Source organism: Syngnathus floridae, chromosome 6 (genome assembly GCF_059516105.1).
Source record: "Syngnathus floridae isolate MCC-2025c chromosome 6, RoL_Sflo_1.0, whole genome shotgun sequence".
In the NCBI taxonomy this organism is placed as follows: domain Eukaryota; kingdom Metazoa; phylum Chordata; class Actinopteri; order Syngnathiformes; family Syngnathidae; genus Syngnathus; species Syngnathus floridae.
In genome coordinates this window covers 12,798,245-12,817,878 of record NC_142418.1, presented here as the reverse complement: position 1 = coordinate 12,817,878, position 19,634 = coordinate 12,798,245, and the positions used below count along the sequence as shown (strand labels likewise).

General features: G+C 39.8%; 1 protein-coding gene across 1 annotated transcript in view; it reads right to left on the bottom strand.

Annotated features, from left to right (window-relative positions):
* The window catches only part of LOC148396605 (guanine nucleotide-binding protein G(o) subunit alpha), a 50,152-nt gene that overhangs the window by 16,640 nt on the left and 13,878 nt on the right, over nt 1–19,634 (bottom strand). Inside the window, exon 4 of the mRNA XM_088378468.1 lies at nt 4,877–5,037. Within this exon, the coding sequence (XP_088234594.1) occupies nt 4,877–5,037 (161 nt within the window). The remainder of the gene's footprint in view (nt 1–4,876; nt 5,038–19,634) is intronic.

The window sequence follows — 19,634 nt, the reverse complement described above, 5'->3', positions numbered from 1 at the left end:
TAGTTTTACTATCAGCAAAAATGGAATGACATTATTTGCAAGAGCAGGAACAGATGAGGAACTGAGATTCCTTCTGACAAGGGCTATCTCTATCAAATTTCTTTTTATCGCTTATTCTATCAATTCTATCCATTGAGTAATTAAATAAAAATGTTACTTTGCATGATTACAAAACCACATTTTCTAGATTTAATTTTATTCACCAAAAAGCAAGTGAGATTGCAGATGGAGAATCACATCCCTCTATTTGATGATTGAAATAGTTGTCGATTAATTTGATAATTGATTAGCTGTCAAGTAATTGACTATATTTGACACTGCTACCTCCAATTATATACATAATCTGTATTAGTGATGAAAACTAAGGCCAACTTGGTGGTTGTACGTTTGGGGCTGTCATTTCATGAATGAGAAGCTTCTCATTTTTCAAAGAAGCAATGAAATAAAACAACTAAATCTTCAGAAAAGCCAAATTATTGCATTGAACCAAAGAAAACAACAGTGAATTGAATAGTCTAGTGTAGTAGTCTTGTGTATCACCAACAACTTGATATTTACAAATACAGCGGGAACATTTCCAAACTTTACATTCTCATCGGGAATGGGCCAGCTGGGAGATTTCATTTTGTTCTTTTCATGCAAGAATAGAAAAAGGAAGCACGGGAAATTATCTCCATACATTGATCGAAAGCTTAACCCTGCTGAGAGTCTCAGGAATTGAGGACGATTATATGCACAAGGTTGTGACCCAACTGTCATCAGTTTAACAACATCGAGGGAGCATGCAGTAACCATACACTTGATGGATGGGAGAAAAAGTAGGCTGGATACAGTTATCAAAATATTTTGACAATGTAAATTATAGGTAAATTAGTTGCATTCAAATGTAAAAGCTTGAGTGTTAGTTGAACACGACACTTTACATTCAAGAGACCCTTCAGTCCATAGATGGTCTCCTTCCCTATCTCACCCCATCAACACTATAAAGATAAATTATGCCGTACTTACACATAAGTATATGTGCATTGTGGTAAATAGGTCAACATGCAAGCATTTCAGAAAGGGGTAGAGAAGGCTTAAGGCATCGCTCTTAGAATGCGTCTTTCTGCTTTTGACAGTGTGATGTAACATACATTACACATACCCAGTATGCACACCCTTGGGAATTTAGAACACAACAGTAAACATTATTTAATGCACAGAGCACACAGCACATGACGACAGAAGTTAACCTATCTGTGGTTGGATGTGAGTCACACACACACATACAAGCCTCTGCCACACACACACACACACACTCCACAGGCCAGAACACAACAGGAAGCTGCTATCAATCTTTAATGTGACATTTAGCACACACAAATGGTGTGCATGCATGCACACACACAAGTGCAGATGTTGTTTCAATTGAACACTGGCCACGTGTAACTGTTACGTCACCTAGATGATAAAACAAATGTTTAAAATAGCCTTTTCCCTACATGCGGCCTTCGCATCATTCATCTTGACGCAAGGCACAGGTTTTTCCGAAGTTCTTTTTTTTCACTTCTTCAAATGTCTTGCATCTGTTCTCGTGTGCCCTGCCCTATTCCCTGTAATTTATTCTATTTGATGTGGCCATCAAACGTGCTTTGTTTTAACCTCCACATTCTTGTTCATTGATATTATCCAGTGACTGTTTTTCCAGAGATGTGTTTGGTCTGATAACTCATCGATGTTCCAAAGCTGCCTCTTTCTGTAAGCAGAATCTATGCACATTATGTTGCCGTGAGGCTTCAATCAGCTTCAAATGTCAATGATCTGGCACTCAAGAGCCTGCTGGAGCCCGACGTGGCCGTTAGAGGGCCTTCAAGAGCAACTAAGCATAAGACCCTCAAACTTCAACAGTGCAATTTGAGCATTGATTGCATGACATCTCGAAAGGAGAGAAGCTGCTGCGGGGTGAAAACCTTGAGTGACAAGAAGTGGAGCTCACCAGCTTTCTCCTGGAGACCGGCGTTGCTAGTTCTCAGCTACTGACATTTATCATTTTCCATTCTGCTTCTTCTGTTTACAGTCACAGGGAGCTGAAGCCTCTACCTCTGAATTTAGGTAATGGAAACTACACTGGTCCCTTGTCGATTATAGGGCACATGCAAAGTCAGGCAATAATTCACCACAATGACACCACGACTGAGTGGGTCCTGAAGCCATACTGCCTGCACCAACGTCAGACAAGTAAACCACTACACCGTCACTGACTCCAGTCAAAACTATATAGTCAATTATTACATCGTTGTCGACTTGTCATTTTACACATGAGCTAAGTTCAAATGAAAGGATCGCTGGGACATGACATACTTTATGGTTTACAAACTACGTGGTTAAGCTCAAGCCCCTCATGATAGTAAAGGGCAAGTACTCTGTAAAGTAATCTGAACAACTACAATAATGTAATGATAATGTGTGTAGTATCACACAACCATTCATGTATTTACCCACCACCTCATAACTTGATGGCAACCACGAGCAGAGATGGGCAAGTTACCAAATTTTGCCAGTATGTAATGCGTCCTTCATCCTTGGGCACTCTTACGTCATTGTCAGTCTGTCCTCATTCCTAATATAATTGTTGGTCTGTCTGTCATTATTGTAAAAGCGCTTCAGTCATCACCACCATCTGTCTGTCCATCGTCACACCCCCCAAAAAAAAATATTTCCGTAGATTTCCGTGTGTCTGTGAGACAAAGCAGCAAAAAGATCGATCAAACGTAACGTGAATCGACATCAAAAAAGTTACATGCTGCTTCCTGCCCAACTTGGGAATCGTATCCAGGTGTTGCATGTTGATAACTCAAAGTGCTAATCAGTGTACCAAATGATCTCAGGGAATGCCAAGCTCAATACCCTTGAAGACCACCAAGGAGCCTGCAAAATTCTCAAGTGTGTGCGGCTCGATGGTCCCGTAGTTGGCTGGACTTGAGGGATAACAAGTATAAAGCATCCGCCGTTGCTGTCATCCATTGTTGCTGCGCAATTGAAGAAAGAGGTTCTTTTCCCTTTACTTATCTCTTCTCTGGTACATGCAGGAAGTGACACTTGCACAAACAAGTGAATGCTTGTTATAAAAATCGCTCAAGACTGAGATGTTGGATGGACAGACCATTTCGTCACAAGATAAAATGCCCACTTTTGACCACTAGTCTGCCATGTTGCCCCAGTAAGAAATATTGGAAAAGCACGACTTGTTTAATTTGCTACTTATGCTTCTTTGGTTGGATTACTTCTGCAGTAATAATTATGCAATCAGAATTAGCTCGCCAAAGTCTAAATTAGATTTAGCCAGATAAAAGAGCAAAGAAAGTTCATGTATTAGTTGAAGGTTTTTTGTCATTTTTTCTTCACTCTTGATGGATATAAAACATCGTCTGACTCAGTGTTGATTTTCATGTTTTTTTTCCATTGGCAGATATGAAAATTGATTTTTTTTCCCCTTCATGAATCAACAACTCGTCTAAACAGTCAAAACAAACAAATATTGTATGTATATGCTGCATCAGTCACATTATAGTTGGAATCTTCCGTCTACCGTCTCTTTACTATAGAAGAAAGACTCCCTCCAATGTGCTCAATCCATGTTGTTCAAGTCACTGCATGCAATTTCACAGGATCTATGGTGTACAGTTGACCAAGGACTACATGCACAAACATGGCACTTAACGTAAAAGGCCCCCCTCCCCCCTTTTTGTTGTCTTTTCTCCTGCTGTCTCCATCTCCCCCCACGCACAGCCACTCAGCATAAATCAGGCCTGGCATTGGTAATGGTAATTGACTGTGTGCGGTAATAGCTTGTGTATGATCACATTGAGAAAATTAGAAATAATTAGTGATGTGTGTTTGAGTGCACGCTGCCCTTGCTTTTTTTGAAATACTTTTGATTTATATAAGAGATTGCACGCAAAAATCAAGCTGTTTAATCTGATTCAGCTAGGCCTGGACAATAGCTTGCTTTATTTTTATTAGTTTTTTTATTAATTAGTTGTTGCTGTTTTTTTTTTGCTACGGAAAATTTCCAAAACAATGAACTAAATTTTTTGTTCCACGTTGCTGCAGGGCACGTTTTCTCCCCAGGGGCTTCGGTAGGTTCTGCCCTCCCAGACTATGACAACATGGCTAACGCTAAGAAAATAATTGTATCACCAGTGGTTTGAAACCAGTTTGGGTTTTTTGAGACCGATATGGAACAAGTGACTGCACAGTGCAAAATTTTGCTACGTTCATTGCAACAAAAGCCGGTCACACAACTTATTCCAGCATTCTGGTTATATTCATACTGTAGGGCTTTTCCCAATTCTTATTTTTGTTTTTAAATCTTATCTTTTGAAATGCAACCCTCTTTGGTATGGAGCTAGAATCGGCAAAGTTGTTTTGAGCAACAGTTAACATCTGACTTTAATTTAATCTCACTTGAAATATGAAGCCTAAAAGACATTTCTGGCTCAAGATGCAAAGATTACATGCAAGAATTATGCGACGTCACGTCTTTTTTGTTTGGGTGCACATCACATGTCGCCGTGATTTGTGCACAAGTGAGTCACATCATACACGCATTGGCTCCACATTAGAAGCTGCATTGGTTTTTGTAATGTGAACGAGTACACAAAAAAAGTGGATTTAGCAAAAATATCTGATAGGAGCATCGAGCTCCTAGCCTTATATTCACGTATGAAATAGGCTCGGGTCATTTTGTCAACTCCCCATCCTTTGTTTGATGTACGAACAGCAAACTCATTAGAATAGAGAATACAGGTGAAATAAGTGATGCAGACATTTGGAAATGAGAATATCAGTGAGAGGTCAAGCTGGAACACACAAACACAGACACGCATGGACTTACTACTGCGCTGAATCGTTGAGCTGGTACTCCCGAGCCCGGCTGAAACATTCCTGGATACCTGAGTCGGACCAGAGACGCATCATGGAAGAGAGCAGCTCGCTGGAGTAAGGCTCTGTGTCCTCCATACGACTAACTACATCACACACCATCTTGGCATCTGCCTAAAGAGAAACAAAAGAGGGGCAAATAATGTTATGCAAAAGTTTCACGAGGATGAAATTGCTACAACATTAATAAACTTTGTCAATTTTGTCATAATGCCATATGTGGTCTAATGCAGCAATACGAGACAGAAAAAAACCCCCAAAACAAAAACTCTTTTGCCTCATAACATATTGGCCAAAATTGAGTTCTATCAGTTTTCTCTCCATAATTGTAGCAGATTTACCAAGAGTTTCAAATTGCTGCTAAGCTTTGACGTGGTCACGTTAAAAACGTACAATCCTCCACTTTATTGAAGGATAGACTTTGCCTCAAGAGTCAAATTCAAACCTGCACCTTCCTATTCTTCTTGTTAGTGAGGGGTTTACCTCTTTTTGGCACTCTTTTGGTGCCGTTTTTCCTACCCTTTATTGGGCCCAGTCACATTCCAAAAATCCATCAGCAAAATACCAAACACAAAAAGGATACAAACTTGATGTCTCAATTCACTCAATTTGATTGAAGACAAAGGTCACAAAAAGGATATAAACTTGATACTATCTTATTTCACTCAATTTGATTGAATATGAAGGTCACAACATCCATCCATCCATCCATCCATCCATCCATCCATCCATCCATCCATCCATCCATCCATCCAGAAATTAAAGTAACATATACACACAGATCTAAAAAAATTAAAACCAATTTATTTTGTTCCAATTCTTTTGGTGAGGCATACGGTATTGTACACTCCTGCAAGTGTTATTGTTTGTGGTCAAAAGACAGCACAAAAAGGAGCACAAGAAATTTCCACCTCCCAGGCTTTCACCAAATCAAAAGTCTTTCCGCTGTTCCTTCGAAATACTGTTACAGCTTCTGGCTGCTTCCACTCGGCAACTATCCCAGTGGAATGAATTTAATTTGATACAAACATTTTGTTGTTGTTTTAGTGCCGGTTAAAGCTGAGCTTCAGCTTCCCCTCGGTGATTGATGCTCCAACACTCTCCTTACAGCCACACAGCGCCTGATATGGTGTGTGTGTGTGCTAATGATGTTCAGTGCAAAGTGAAACCCAGTCTGTTTTCTATTTGTATACTTTAAAGTGCTGGGCGGTGGGCCACAGACGCACTTAGAATCACTGAGCAGACAAAGGGTACCATCTAAACTGATCATATTGAACAGGGTCAGTAGTGTGAATGTGGAATGTGTTGTGTGTGTGTGTGTGTGTGTGATGATAAGGATGACGATGGGCTTTTTGCACAGTCTATGTTTGGCATTCACCTCCCTTATAATTCTTCTCTACATCACACTGACACACAAACGCACGCACACACACAATGTAAAAACTATCGAGGGCCAAATATGAATCTATCTACCGAACCACTCAGACCACTTTATGAACAAGTGTAATTGATTATATTAAACTGACAATTCCATTTTTATTTACAATTATTCGGCTTAACGTATTTCAATCAAGCTGATGATGTCAGTATCATCTATTACCAGTACTCTGTAAAGGTCAGAACACTGACCCTTGTATCGTTCTGTACTTAAAAATGATGTATGGATAAAATTCCAAGAGCATTCCTCGGTCTGACAAATGTAGCATTTATCTTGCTGGGATCGAAATTTTATGGTACACTGCGTTTTAATTTTTGTTTTCAGTCGGAACAGATACAGAATAAGGGTCGTTATGGTTAGAGTTCACACACTTATATTCGTCATTCTCCATGGCCTTAGAGAGCTTTAAAACAATACAAGTCTTTACAATGTCATTCTAAGGCACTACAGCGATTATATTGACCATGAACTGTGTCCTGAAACACATCCGTCTTTCGCGATTTTGCAGAACTTTGGAAATATAGCAGACAAACCTCCTCAGAAGTCAACCTCGGATTTCTTGGTACATATTTTGAAACCATTTCTACAATAGCAAACAATAAAACAATGGAAATAAAATGTGCCAGTCAAACTCACTCCACACATTCTTAACTGCTAAAAAAAAATGTGAAAAAGGTTAACTATTATTATTATTATTGTTTTTTTCCCTTTCCTTATCCAAATCACTATACGCTCACAATTATTATTATTATTAATATTATTATTACACAATAAAATATAGGGAAAGTGATGAATAGTGAGGGCACAATGTGCCATTAACAGTCTGTTCCTGCTCTTCTCTTCATCGCCCGCCCCCAACCCTTTCTTTCTATTTTTGGACAAGCATTGACTCTGTCAATCATCTCTTTCATCGTTCTGTACAATCTACAGTTTTTTTGTCATCTCACGTTTCCTTTCTTTCACGGCATGACTGATATCAAAGGACAATTTCACAGGACAATTCTACACAATTTATTTAACCATTTCTCAATAGCATCCTTTTCCCCCCACTGTCTCCAGGCATGCCCCACCCTCTCACTCCACCTCTCTTTTTCACTCTCAACTATCCTCATCCCTGACTCCTCTGCATCATGTGACTCTCACATGCAGTTGCCATGGTGACATCCTCATCTCCCAAGAATGCAATCTTGTCTGTTTTGCTCTCCCTTGTGCCCTTTCCATTCCTTCTGCAGCACTCTGCTTCTCCTTCACCGTTATCATCCTTCCATCTACACGTCAATCCTAATCACATGAAATACAAACAATGTTTCCAAAGGGATATGATGATTTCTGCGCGGTTCGGAGTTGTTTGTATTCCTGTATCAGTGCCCGATAAACAAATACCATCCCCTTGTCTCTTGTGCCCCTCCCTCCGCCTCCTATGGAACAAACTCCTGAATGCTGGCAGTGATTAAATATTTAATTGTTGCTCGGCCCCCCTATGGCCTGCCTTGCAGAAGCATTGACACACACGTGTCAGACAAATGTGTGTGTGCATGTGTGTGTGCGTGTACGAGCGCACGTGTGCGTGTGCTGTCAGTGTGTGTGTGGCCGCGGCTTTGCACCACTGGGGCTTCCGTTAGCACACTGGCAGGGTGTCCTGCTACCACACCCACCCACCCACAGAGGAAGGAACCAGTGGATATGAAACATACACAGTCTGTGGTATTATATGAGCAAATCGTCAAAACACACTTGGTGGTGGCAAACACATCATCTCAAAAGTGTGGTAAAAATCAATTTGATGTTTACTTGCTGTGACGTAGTATCCTTTATGAGGATAAAACGGTTCAGACAATGGATGGATGATGATTACATTCGATGATGTTACATCACACACATCTACAGAGCGCCTAAACTATCTGCCTGTGCCTAGAGCCATGAACAGTGTAATCATTACCCTAAATAAAACCAAGACTACTCCGTAGAGACACATACTGTGTCTTGGGACCTTTATCAATCAAAGTTGATTAGACTAGAAAACATGGACAAATACACCAGAGATATTGACAACGTTCAGATACATGGATGATGGATTCATAGGAATGATTTTTTTTTGTCTGTTAGCCATTACCACTGCTACCTTTTGTGTGTGGATCCTCTCTGGGTACTCTAGCTTTCTTACACAGGCCACTGGTAAGGTTAATTGAAGAATCCAATTATCCGTAAGTGTGATTGTCGGTGTGAATGGTTGCCTGTCTCTATGCGCCCGTCCTGTGGTCGAGAAGCTACCAGTCCAGGGTGTACTCAGCCTATCGCCAGGTCAGCGGAGGACCCCAAGCATCGGATGGATACCATTTCAGATTTACATTTTGTCATATTTAAGTTCTCTTGATCTTTTCTTTCTTAGCTTTTTTCTTAGCTTCCTGTCTTCCTTGCAATTTCTAACCTCTTTATTTTTATAAATCTTCTTAAGTACTTTAACATTTAGTGTCTCTTCTCATATGCCATCCAAATTTAGAAGCACCAGTGAGCTATCACCCTGCCTTTAATAGCAGACTCTACACTTAGAAACACACATACGCACGAACCCGGCTAAAAATACGTCGGCCCACATGAAACAGCAAAAGGATGTTGCTTTGTTGAATTTGGAAAAGCAGAGAGGTTATAAAGTTCACACCAAAAATAGATCAGCTCCACCAAAATTGATGCATGGATTTCTAAACCGTTATTTGGTCAACCGAAAAGAGAAATCCTATGTTTAAGACTACAAACAGGTATGTTCTTAACTCTGACTGCTATGCTCAAAATTTGGTAGAGCAATTTTACAGTATATACACAAGACACACAACCACCCACTGACACCAACCCGGTATTGGAAGAAAAAAAAAAGCTAGAGGATGTAACAATTAAAAAGAATATAGTTGCAACCTTGTAGCTGCAACATCATCCTTCAAAGAATCTCCCTAAATTGCAATATGTGTTGTGTCGGTAGAAACTAACAGAAGAACATTTGGCACAAGCAAATAAATGTTGGGCCTGCAATGCACCTCAAATTATGTGTTAAGGCGGTGCAAAAGGGGTTATTCTAGTTGTTGGGCAGACTGACTGTACATTTCTGCAAAATACTCTTCAAACATTGTTGAAGGCTGAGCTGAATGTTTTTTTTCCATCTGAAGTAAAACTTTAAACAGGAAATCAGAACCCTAGTTACAAGGAGCAAGACCAGGCATTAAAGAGTAGAAATGAAACAGGCCTTATTCTTAACTGAAGTCATTACTGAAGGTTATGTAATGTGACTTGGAAACTCACATCATGGAAAACTTAAGGTGTGAGATTTTAACTTAAACACAAAGGAAATATATATTTAATGGGTGATGATTGCACAACTCTTTAGAGCTGTTGTGTTGAAAATAATGCGTATGCCAAGGTTGTAGGCGAACAGTGATTCAGTTCGGTTTCAAAGACACATGCAATGGTGGTTCCCTTATTTGTATGCGTTTGGATGGTAATAAGTCAGTTTTACAATAAGCAGTTCCTAGTAACTGATACACAAAAGGTTAGGGGCATATGCATATATGCAATGGCTGTCGTATTATGCTGATGTAATACAAACCCTGTTTTCTGAGCGAGGCAGACAAAGGTGGAGGAGATGCAGATACATACAGAGATACATAGCAGCAGGAGGAAAAAACATAAAAAGGAGGGTGAAAATAAAATGATGCAATGGAAGTCAAGACAGGGAATCTGTTTAACTAATCATACACAAACAATCACGCCCAAAGTAATATCCAGTTGGGTAAGAGCTAAGTGATTGGTTGACATGAGTGCTCCATTAAAGTGGCTGTTGAGCCTGGTTGCTATGGTAACTGGATAGTGACCTGGAGACTGGTGACAGTTTTTTTTTTAATAGAAAACTGAATGCAAGGATACAAAGAGATGAGAGAGGAGGAACTTCATCAAATCACACACACAACTTGAAAATCGTCATTTTCACAAATACACAGCCAGGAAAAACCTTGATCTTTCATTCCAAGAAAAAAACCAAAAAACATTCGGCTGTTGAGCTGACAGCAGGTTTCAGTTTAAAGTCATGCTGAGGAAACATTTGACTGTTAATTATTTGCAAAATTTGCTTTAAGATTCCTGCATTGGATCATCCTTCTTGAGAATAAGGAGAATTTACGCAATAATGTGTATTGTGTTACTGCAGTGTTTTCTCAACCTTTATTTTGCCATTTGACCATTTGACATTACGACAGAAAGAAAATGTCATAAATAGTATGAATGATGATCTGATCTCAATTTAATAGCAAATTTACTTACACGCCATGATATCTAGGGATGTTTAATTAAATAGAAAGCTGAAATACTCATGTGACTTACTCTGTTGTATAAATGGAAAAAGTGGAAACAGATTTAGTTCACCCTCTGCCAGCAAATGTGAGACCATTTGTTTGTTCTGCTTGACACACAGGTCAATTAAATGAAATAGCATCATTTTCTACAGTATTCCTGATGATGTCTCATGGCAAAGTAGTATTGACGACACTTTCGTTGGGTTGGGAGTTATTGGCACAGAGAAGCAAGACAGTGTAACTATTTTAGTACGCGTCATCTCAAGTATGCTTTTCTTGTTCAATTCTCCAAAAGTGTAATTTTTTAAATGTCGGTTAGATGGGAGATTTTCATTAACAAATTTCTCAAAAGGATATTACGGAGATCTGTGTGTCCAAAGTGCCAGGACTTGTCTGGCTCAAAAATTCACTACACCGTCAAATGTATTGTGTGCGTGTTTCTGTTTTTTGCGTGGCCCTGGGCAGAATCTTTACAGTGGGCCTAGAAAGCAGCAGATACACTCTCACAGTCTGGCTGACTCGATGCTTTGGGAACACACACATGCACATGCACACATTGCCTTTGTCTCTGAGCCACTCAGCCTGTTACTAGTCTATTCAAGCTGCTCCACTCTTCCCTCCCTGAGAACTGTCAGCTTGCAAAATGGAGCAGCTATGGGCAGGGAGACGCACGCGCACCCACAAGGGGCTGGGGGCACTGAGCCATATTATGATATGCATGACAGGACTCATACAAGATTGGACATATAGCACCAGGCTCACTAAGAACACATGCGAGTGTACAATTATTAAATCTTGCTGTGTCCTGCAGCGTTTCCTCCAATCTGTGCCATCCTCTTAAGAAAAAAAAAAGCCCGGTACTTCAGTGTTTATTGCCTCAGCAGCACATTGACTGTCATAAACCTTGTGAGAGAGAGTGACAAGCATTAAATACATAATAATATTAAATTGCAACACTAAATACCGTGTAATATGCACTGATCAAAACCAAAGCTGGGTATTATGTCCCAGTGATAAGGATAGACTGACAATGACTAAAGGGTCCCAAGGTCGAGGCCGAAGGAGACCTTTCATCGAAAATACGTCACTGCCAGATTTAACTACATTATCTTTAATAGTGACTTAACACCTCACCAATGACAATGGGGGGGGGTGTCAGCAAGTTTACTTACTGGTCTTCTCGTGTGTGGTGTACTTGAGCTGACCTTGCACAGCACACCGCAGATAATGAAATGTTTTCCGACAATAGCAAGTCTCTACCCACAAACCAGTTCAACTATTGTCAGTCCAGAACTCTTTCTGAGCAGAACGGAGAGGAAACAAAATCAGCGATAACATACTCTTCACTCGTTAATCAGTATGTGTGTAATCCGCTTGAAATATAAATGTGCATCATATTCTAGGTAAAACTAAAGCACAGCAAGCATTTAACAAACTAAATCGGACAAAATATTTAAAGATTTCTATAGATGTCCCTCCTGGTACCAGGGAATTGGTCAACAGCACAACTGGCTCTAAAATCTGTACAATGGCTTCCTGTGAGTTAACAAAGAGATTTTAAAATCTTACTGTTAGTTCACAAAGCTCACGAAGGTCTTGGTTCCCTATTAGGTCCTGTACACAAACTCAACTTTGCTTTGAGTTGCCTTAAGATACTGCTGGTTGAGATAAAATTTGATCTAAACTTTGATGCAAAAGACACAAAACAAAACTGTATTGTTATTGAAAGGGTGACAGTGAGTCGGGTCAAGTGACAGAAAGCAGGAAGTCAGATGAGCAAGCGATGGGAAAAAATAGGCTCCAACAAGCTTTCCTTTAAAAGTCTAGACATGCAGGGGCCGGTGTTATGTCAGTGCCATATCAGGAGGAACACACACACATACGCGCTTATACAAAACCGAAAAATGTACTCATTTACTAAATTTTCTGTACTTTGCCAAAGTTTATTTTTATTCTGCAGCTCAAGTAATATATTTTTTGACCAATGTGTCATGCATCTGATTTTAAACCCTCCCTCAGATCCAATCCGCTGTACTCTGGATGCTCAGATCGTGCTCTTCTGACCCTAAGGTGGCTGAGGGTGCATGTATCCCCTGCAGGTGGAAAAATAAATCATGCTATGGGTGGCTATTTTGCTGCCTAAAAAGGGGCATTTTGAGAGTAGTTAGTTATTTACTGATTTCACCAAAACATCCATTCAAACATTAGTTTCAAAAACAAACTGTGTGTGTGTGTGTGCATGCGTGCGTGTGTCATTTAGACCCGTTTCGTTTGGGGCACCGAACGACCTTGTTTGATTTTGTCAAAAGTGAGGAGCGAGAGAGAAAAACAACAAGAGTGAATATTGTGCTGCTTTCTTAGAATTTAGCCTTTCGCGGTGGGTTCCGTAAACAAGCTCACAAAGACACCACTGAATAAAACACTGATTCAGAACAAATATGTATCAGTATGTCTTCATATGATTAAACTAAGAATAAACACTATCTGCAAACAGATACAGCAAGAGGACAGACGGTACAAAGAGCATTGAACTGTTTAGAATGATATACCGTATTTTCCGCACTATAAGGCACACTTAAAAGCCTTTAATTTACTCAAAAACCACAGTGCGCCTTTTAACCCGGGGCGCCTTCTATATGGGTCATTGGGTGAATTTGTTGAGTCATACTGGTTGTACACAGCACTCTACCAAAATGTTTCAGTACGACTAGTAAATCACAAGGTCGCATTGCTTTCAGCATTATGGCAACCGTGGTCAGGGGTTTCTAAAATCAAACATTCAATGAAGGTGCGCCTTATAATCCAGTGCGCCTTATAGTGCAGAAAATACTGTACATAAAAAAAGTGAATAACGCTACGCTGGACAAATCAAATGGACAAATATAGGTCAAGTGAGCTCATTAATGTAAAAGGCAGTACAAAAGGAAGAACAGGACAGGGAGATGGATGTATTTTCTCCAAACGGCCTTCTATGGAAACCGCCCTGCTTGCACACAGGGGACACCCCATTTGAGCCTAAATTATTTATGAACATGCAAAGAGATTGCAGCTTTTTATGAAGTGAATAATTGAAGACAAATGAAGCAGAGGGACAGCCATGAGTAGAGGGTAACGATTATTGATATACAAAATTCGAAAAAACCTTACCCAAAGTGAGCACTATTGTCTCATCATGTTGCTGTATATTCCTTTACCCATCTCTTTTATATTTCCAATATCTGCCCTTCATTTTCTCTCCAGCATGTGTCCCTCCCCTTGCATCCTTTTTCCCAGGTGTCCCTGTTACCGTAGCAACAGCAGGCTGAAGCACGGAGTGTTTCATTTTTTCCTTTCATACAAAACAGGACACACGTGCATGTTGACAAAGGCTGACATTGTACTGTATTGTGACAGGTGATTCAATGTAACTAAAACATTTGCACTTTAGCCCCAAAAATACACTAAAAGATAACAGCAGATAATGCGTAGCTGGCTGTGCAATTACAATTACCGACTGATTATGCAAATCCTGCACAATGAATGTTATGTATTATCCTTGTGTGTATAAAATTGAATTCAATAATTATAAATGTGTGCGATACACAAATGTCAATTTACGACGGTGTCTATGTTGTTTCTTGTTTACGGCACACGTCTCATATATTTAAAGCCTTTTTACGACCTAAGCAGTTTTGCGTTGGAAGATTTATAATGCACACAGGCACTAGTTGGTGCGCGCGGCGGGAGAATACGCCACGAGAGAGGCTATGGCTCGAGGAGACGGTGTTACCCACTCACATGGTATACGCCATTTTGGACTGTTTTGTCGACTCTCTCTCTCTCACGTGTTATCATTTTTGTGAACTTTTTACCTTTCAGTATGGCTCCCGAGCGTAAGCATTTTTTTATTACAAGACTGTTTCATTTTATTACTGTTCCGACTTACACCGAAATACGTATTACGTCGCCGCGTAGGAACGGATAAACGTCGTAAATCGAGGACCCCCCTGTACTGCAATATGGAGACTTCAACTGCCCCAAATTCACTGACAACTATTACTAACTGCCAGTTATTGAACATTTAGGAATCTGATTATTAATTTCAAATAAAACATTTGCCAAATAATATAGTTTTGATCACAGGATACAGCATATGCGTGTGTGTGTGTGTGTGTGGTCATATACTGTAATGTATACACTATGCCTAATTGTCATGATGTTGGTTAAAATACAGCAGAAATCCAACAATGACAGCAAGAGGAAAAAGAGTGAAGGGAATAGTGTCATGCTGATGGTTATCTGCTAACCTTCAATTAGCTGCGGTAGTCAGAAGGGCATTGATTTGCTTTTAAATGCCACAATACCGCCACAAACAAAAACACAAACCCATACATATAGGCTACACACACACACACACGCGCACGCACGCACATATTAAGAAATCGACCCAAAATTACCAACAAATAATACCATTATGTCACATTATTTCTATAAATCCCTGCAACTGTTTACATTTTCAAATGATCACAATGATCAACATTCCTAATGATCCCAATCTCATCACTGATGATCTATTTTAGGAACAGGCTACATGTGTGAGCCCTTAGGGGCTACCTGGTGCCCATGGGCAACACCACACAAATACTCTAAGGGTACGGTGTTTAGTTGTATTTTATACATAAAAAAATATAGGAGTAAAATAAGCTAAAATTGGCTTTATGTATTTAATTTACGTTGTTAAGTTTAGTTATGGCTTGCTAGCTAATCATTTGTAATTTGCAAAGGAAAGAGGTCCTAATGAAAACAAGCACCCGGTCACAACATGCACAATTTAAGTAATTGTGCCTTTCTGTTCCTTTTAAGAAAAAAAGTTGCAAGACAGGGACAACCATTCACACACATGAACCTCTCTGCCAAATGACTGCTGTCTAAGTAAGAGGTAGCCATCAAATATGGATTAAAATGTCCTTTATAATTTAGATCGAGAGGCCACTGCAGGAACACTAAACATACAGAGCAAACTCATACATTGCCATCTTGCTATTTAAATACCGCATGTGACTGTGCGCACAGGGAAATGTGTACGTCACCAGGAAGGAAAAATAGAACACTGGAAAAAATGGAAAGGGGAACAGTAGCAAAAAAGATGTCAACTAAAGATGTGCACTTTTGTGATTAGGTGCCGCTATCTTTTTGAAAGGGCTATTCACTGAAGCAATCCAAAAGGCTCACTTTTCTTTTCTCACATGTACAGGTGACTCAATTTTCACTTGATCTTTTTAGTCCGTTGTACTGTAATGATTGGAGTTCACTGTGTACTGTTCCCTGGCATTGAGGTTGAGGCTTAAAGACCGTGTGCGTGTAATGGTGGTGCAACTGGGTTAATGCTTGGTGAGTGCAACAACAAAGCCACTCTCCGTCTTCCTATTTACCGTCAAGTTCGTCTGCAGTTGTGATGGGTAGGTCGGGAGCTATGACAGTATTGTGGAGCGTGTGGTTAAGGCGTTTACTGTAGGGAAATGAACAAACCTCAGCCTTAGTATACAGTAGCTACTGTTAAGTCTATGGAGAAAACTATGGCAAGACTGCAGAATGCGGTATTCAACCATTGCAAAAACCATTGCACCACAGGTGTCAAACTCAAGGCCCGGGGGCCAGATACGGGCCGCCACTTCCTTTTATGTGGCCCGCGAAGACAAATTGTGCATAAAATTTGTGTGTCATTACTAGAATTGCAAATTGTCTTCACTTTTAATAAAAATTTTTTTTTTTTTTTTTTAATAATTGACCAGTTTTTACTCGTCTGATTGGAAAACGAGTTATTTGTCAGTTTGTTTTGTAGCTTATACTGTATACATACTGCAACATTTACTCCAAATCTCCCCTTGTAAAATTTACTGAGAATTTCCGAGTGGAAAATTTTACTCGTACATTTCTTATCATGCAACAAGTCTGTGAATCTTGAGTTTTTGGAAGAAAGAAGTGTTTGGCACACCAGCGGTGATGTACACGGGCATCGGGGCGACATGAGCAAGGCCTCATGGTCTTGTTCTTAGCACAGAGGCTTGGCAGGTTCACGTGCCAGTCATATGACGCTGGCAGCGCCAGTCTGGTAAACACAGTGAGGGAAGTAAACGAGACTATTTGTGTGTGTGTGTGGGCGTGCGTGCATGCGTGTGTGTCTTTGTGCATGTGTGAGGAAGTTTCAGTGGGTTTATGGGTGTGCAGCGTGAGTTATGCATGAATTCAGATTGTTTGTTCCTCAAAAGGCTGAAAGCTTTTCTGATGTTATGCACAGTGACATGATGAACAGGCTCACTCCTGCTCACGTACGCCCGCATGCATGCACACACACGCAGCTGTCACCCTGTTTAAAAAAAACAATCCCTCAAATCCATTTTACATTAACTATCATGATATGTTACTAAATAGAATCAACACCAAACTGTCACTCAATTCAGTTATCATCATGTACGTACATATAGGAAAGGTTTCTAAATATAATCTGTAGCAGATCACACAAACACGTAATATTTTTTAGTGCTATGAGCAAAGTCATGGGATGAGTGACGTTCTACACTTTTTTTTTTTGCCTTCAATGGCTCAGAGAGCTTTTACAAATTCCTGGGCTTTGTATGTACCTAGTAATTATTGTGGGATTTCATTCAGAACAAAAGACTTGACCAAAGCCAGAGAACCTGTGATAGTGCCATGCACTGAGTGAGTGCAGTCATCAATTAAATCATTTTCTATTCTGATTCGACTCCACAAAGTCACAGCAGTGACAAAACATAGACATTACCTGGCAGGAAATCAATCAAAGTGCAATTACAATTGATCCTAAGTTCCCTAGGTGAAACAAAACTTACTAATGGCATTTCCGCAGGTAGAAAATAAGCAAACGAGAAAGGCCTGAACCGAGATTGGAACGGTTTTCCCTTTTTCTTGAGCGGAAACGAGGCAAACCAATGAGTATTGTGCTGCCACGCTGCAGGCATACAACCCTTAACCAGAGTCTAAATGTCATGAATAGGTATTCAAGGAAATTCATATTGTCAGGCATTCATCCTATTCTCTGAACAATTTATCCTATCTAGGTCACTGGATACTGGAACTTCTCCCAGTTTCTTCTGTTGCCAGTTGATCTCAATGCTGGGCAGAAACGCACAAACACACATCCACAAACAAGAAGGCACAAAGAATAAACACATCCAGCGTCCACAGTTAAGAATACAACCAAAGAATTGCTGTGAAAACAGCAATCAAACCAATCCAGTGTTTCGGAAGCAGCCTACAGTAGAATGGTGAACTGTATTTGACAGTTTTGTGTATTGTAGTCTGTTTTTGTACAAGGCCAAACCCATAACCCCTTCACTAATTATTACTTGTCATGTAGCATGTGATGTGAGTAAAACCAGACATATCTTAGTGAAATCTTTAACCCTGAACTATGTAAACTCTAACACACACCAAGCAAAATCAGTAAATCTCAGGTCACAGTTCTTTCTGTTGCTAGGATACAGTTCAGTCTCACTCAGATTCATGAAGCTGAATTTCTTTGGTTTACTATATTTATCCTGGTTTCGCTGGGCATGCCCTTAACACCCAAAACTGTATAATCTTCCACATTAATTTTAAGGACATGTTTCAAGATGGGATATCGTCATGAAAATACGTAACCGACTTTGTTTGTAGCGGCGGCAGGAATAGAATCACAGAAAAATCAAAGTCTGTATAGAAATAGGAAAGTACAAACTGTGAAGTCATGGGAGATGAGAACCATGATGAATAACGTAACAAAGAGATGAGGAAGTAAGTGATGAAGCGTTTTATGCTTTGATCAGTGTGGAGGGAAGGGGAAGCGATAGAGAGGAAGCTGAAAATAGCAAGAGGTGAGAGAGCAAAAAAGGCAGGGAGTCGATTTAAGTTTGTTCATCTGCCATGGACGCCATAAAATGCAGTTCTATTGGGGGGGGTTCTTTATAACTGCACCCAAACCCATTCCTTTAGAAACATGAAATGACATCTGCGGCTGCTTCCGGGAAACAAACAAAAAAAGTCAAATAAATTAGTACTCATGATGATTTACCATTTACAGTTAAACTTTCATTGACTTCCCATCAGGGGCTCACCACAGCGAGTCATGTTTCCAACTTTGTAGATTTTGTGGCCCAGTTTTTATGTGGATGCCCTTACTGACACCACCCTGCTATTTATTTGAGCTTACATCATGAGTGGAAGCGTTGGGTGAAGTTGAGTCTGAACTAGCTGCTTGAAAAGTAGCAATGTGTATCTCTCTGCTGCCCAGACCTTCTTATTTTGTCTAACTCAAGTCCATAAACACACTGAAAATAATTAACATAAACCCCAAATGGAGCAGTTGTTAGAAATTGATAAATGAGAATAAAATTTGGGTATGTATTTTCAAAGTTTTAAATAAAAACAGTGAAGGAAACCTGTTAGTTGTGTAGACTAAACTTTCCACATACAGGTTGCTTCATTCTTTAATGAGCAGAGGGAAAATGGTAATCTCAGGGGCGTTGTTCATCTGCTCAGCGTGCAAGTGCGACATATGAAGGTGCACACAAACTAGCCCCTGAGGAATCTCAGCAACCACCTGCTGGCCAGCTTTCCCAGCTCTTTTGCATTTTTCAATTTCTACTGTAGGTGCACTGCCTATACCTTCCATGCATCTCTGAATTAGCATTTAATATGCATGTTGTATTTTTTATATTGCCCAAATTTTGATTTCTCAGAATGGACTGCTGTGTGACTTTTCATAAATTGAATCCAATTCAATAAAAAAATGTGTCTCCCATAAGTAAATCAATCATCTTTTTCATGTTAAGGGTATCAAAATTTGCTAAAAAAATGGCACAGAAAAGAATCAAGGTTTTTTTTTACATTAAGTAAAATGTGCCATTAACTATGAGTTAGCAATAAACAAATGTGATTAA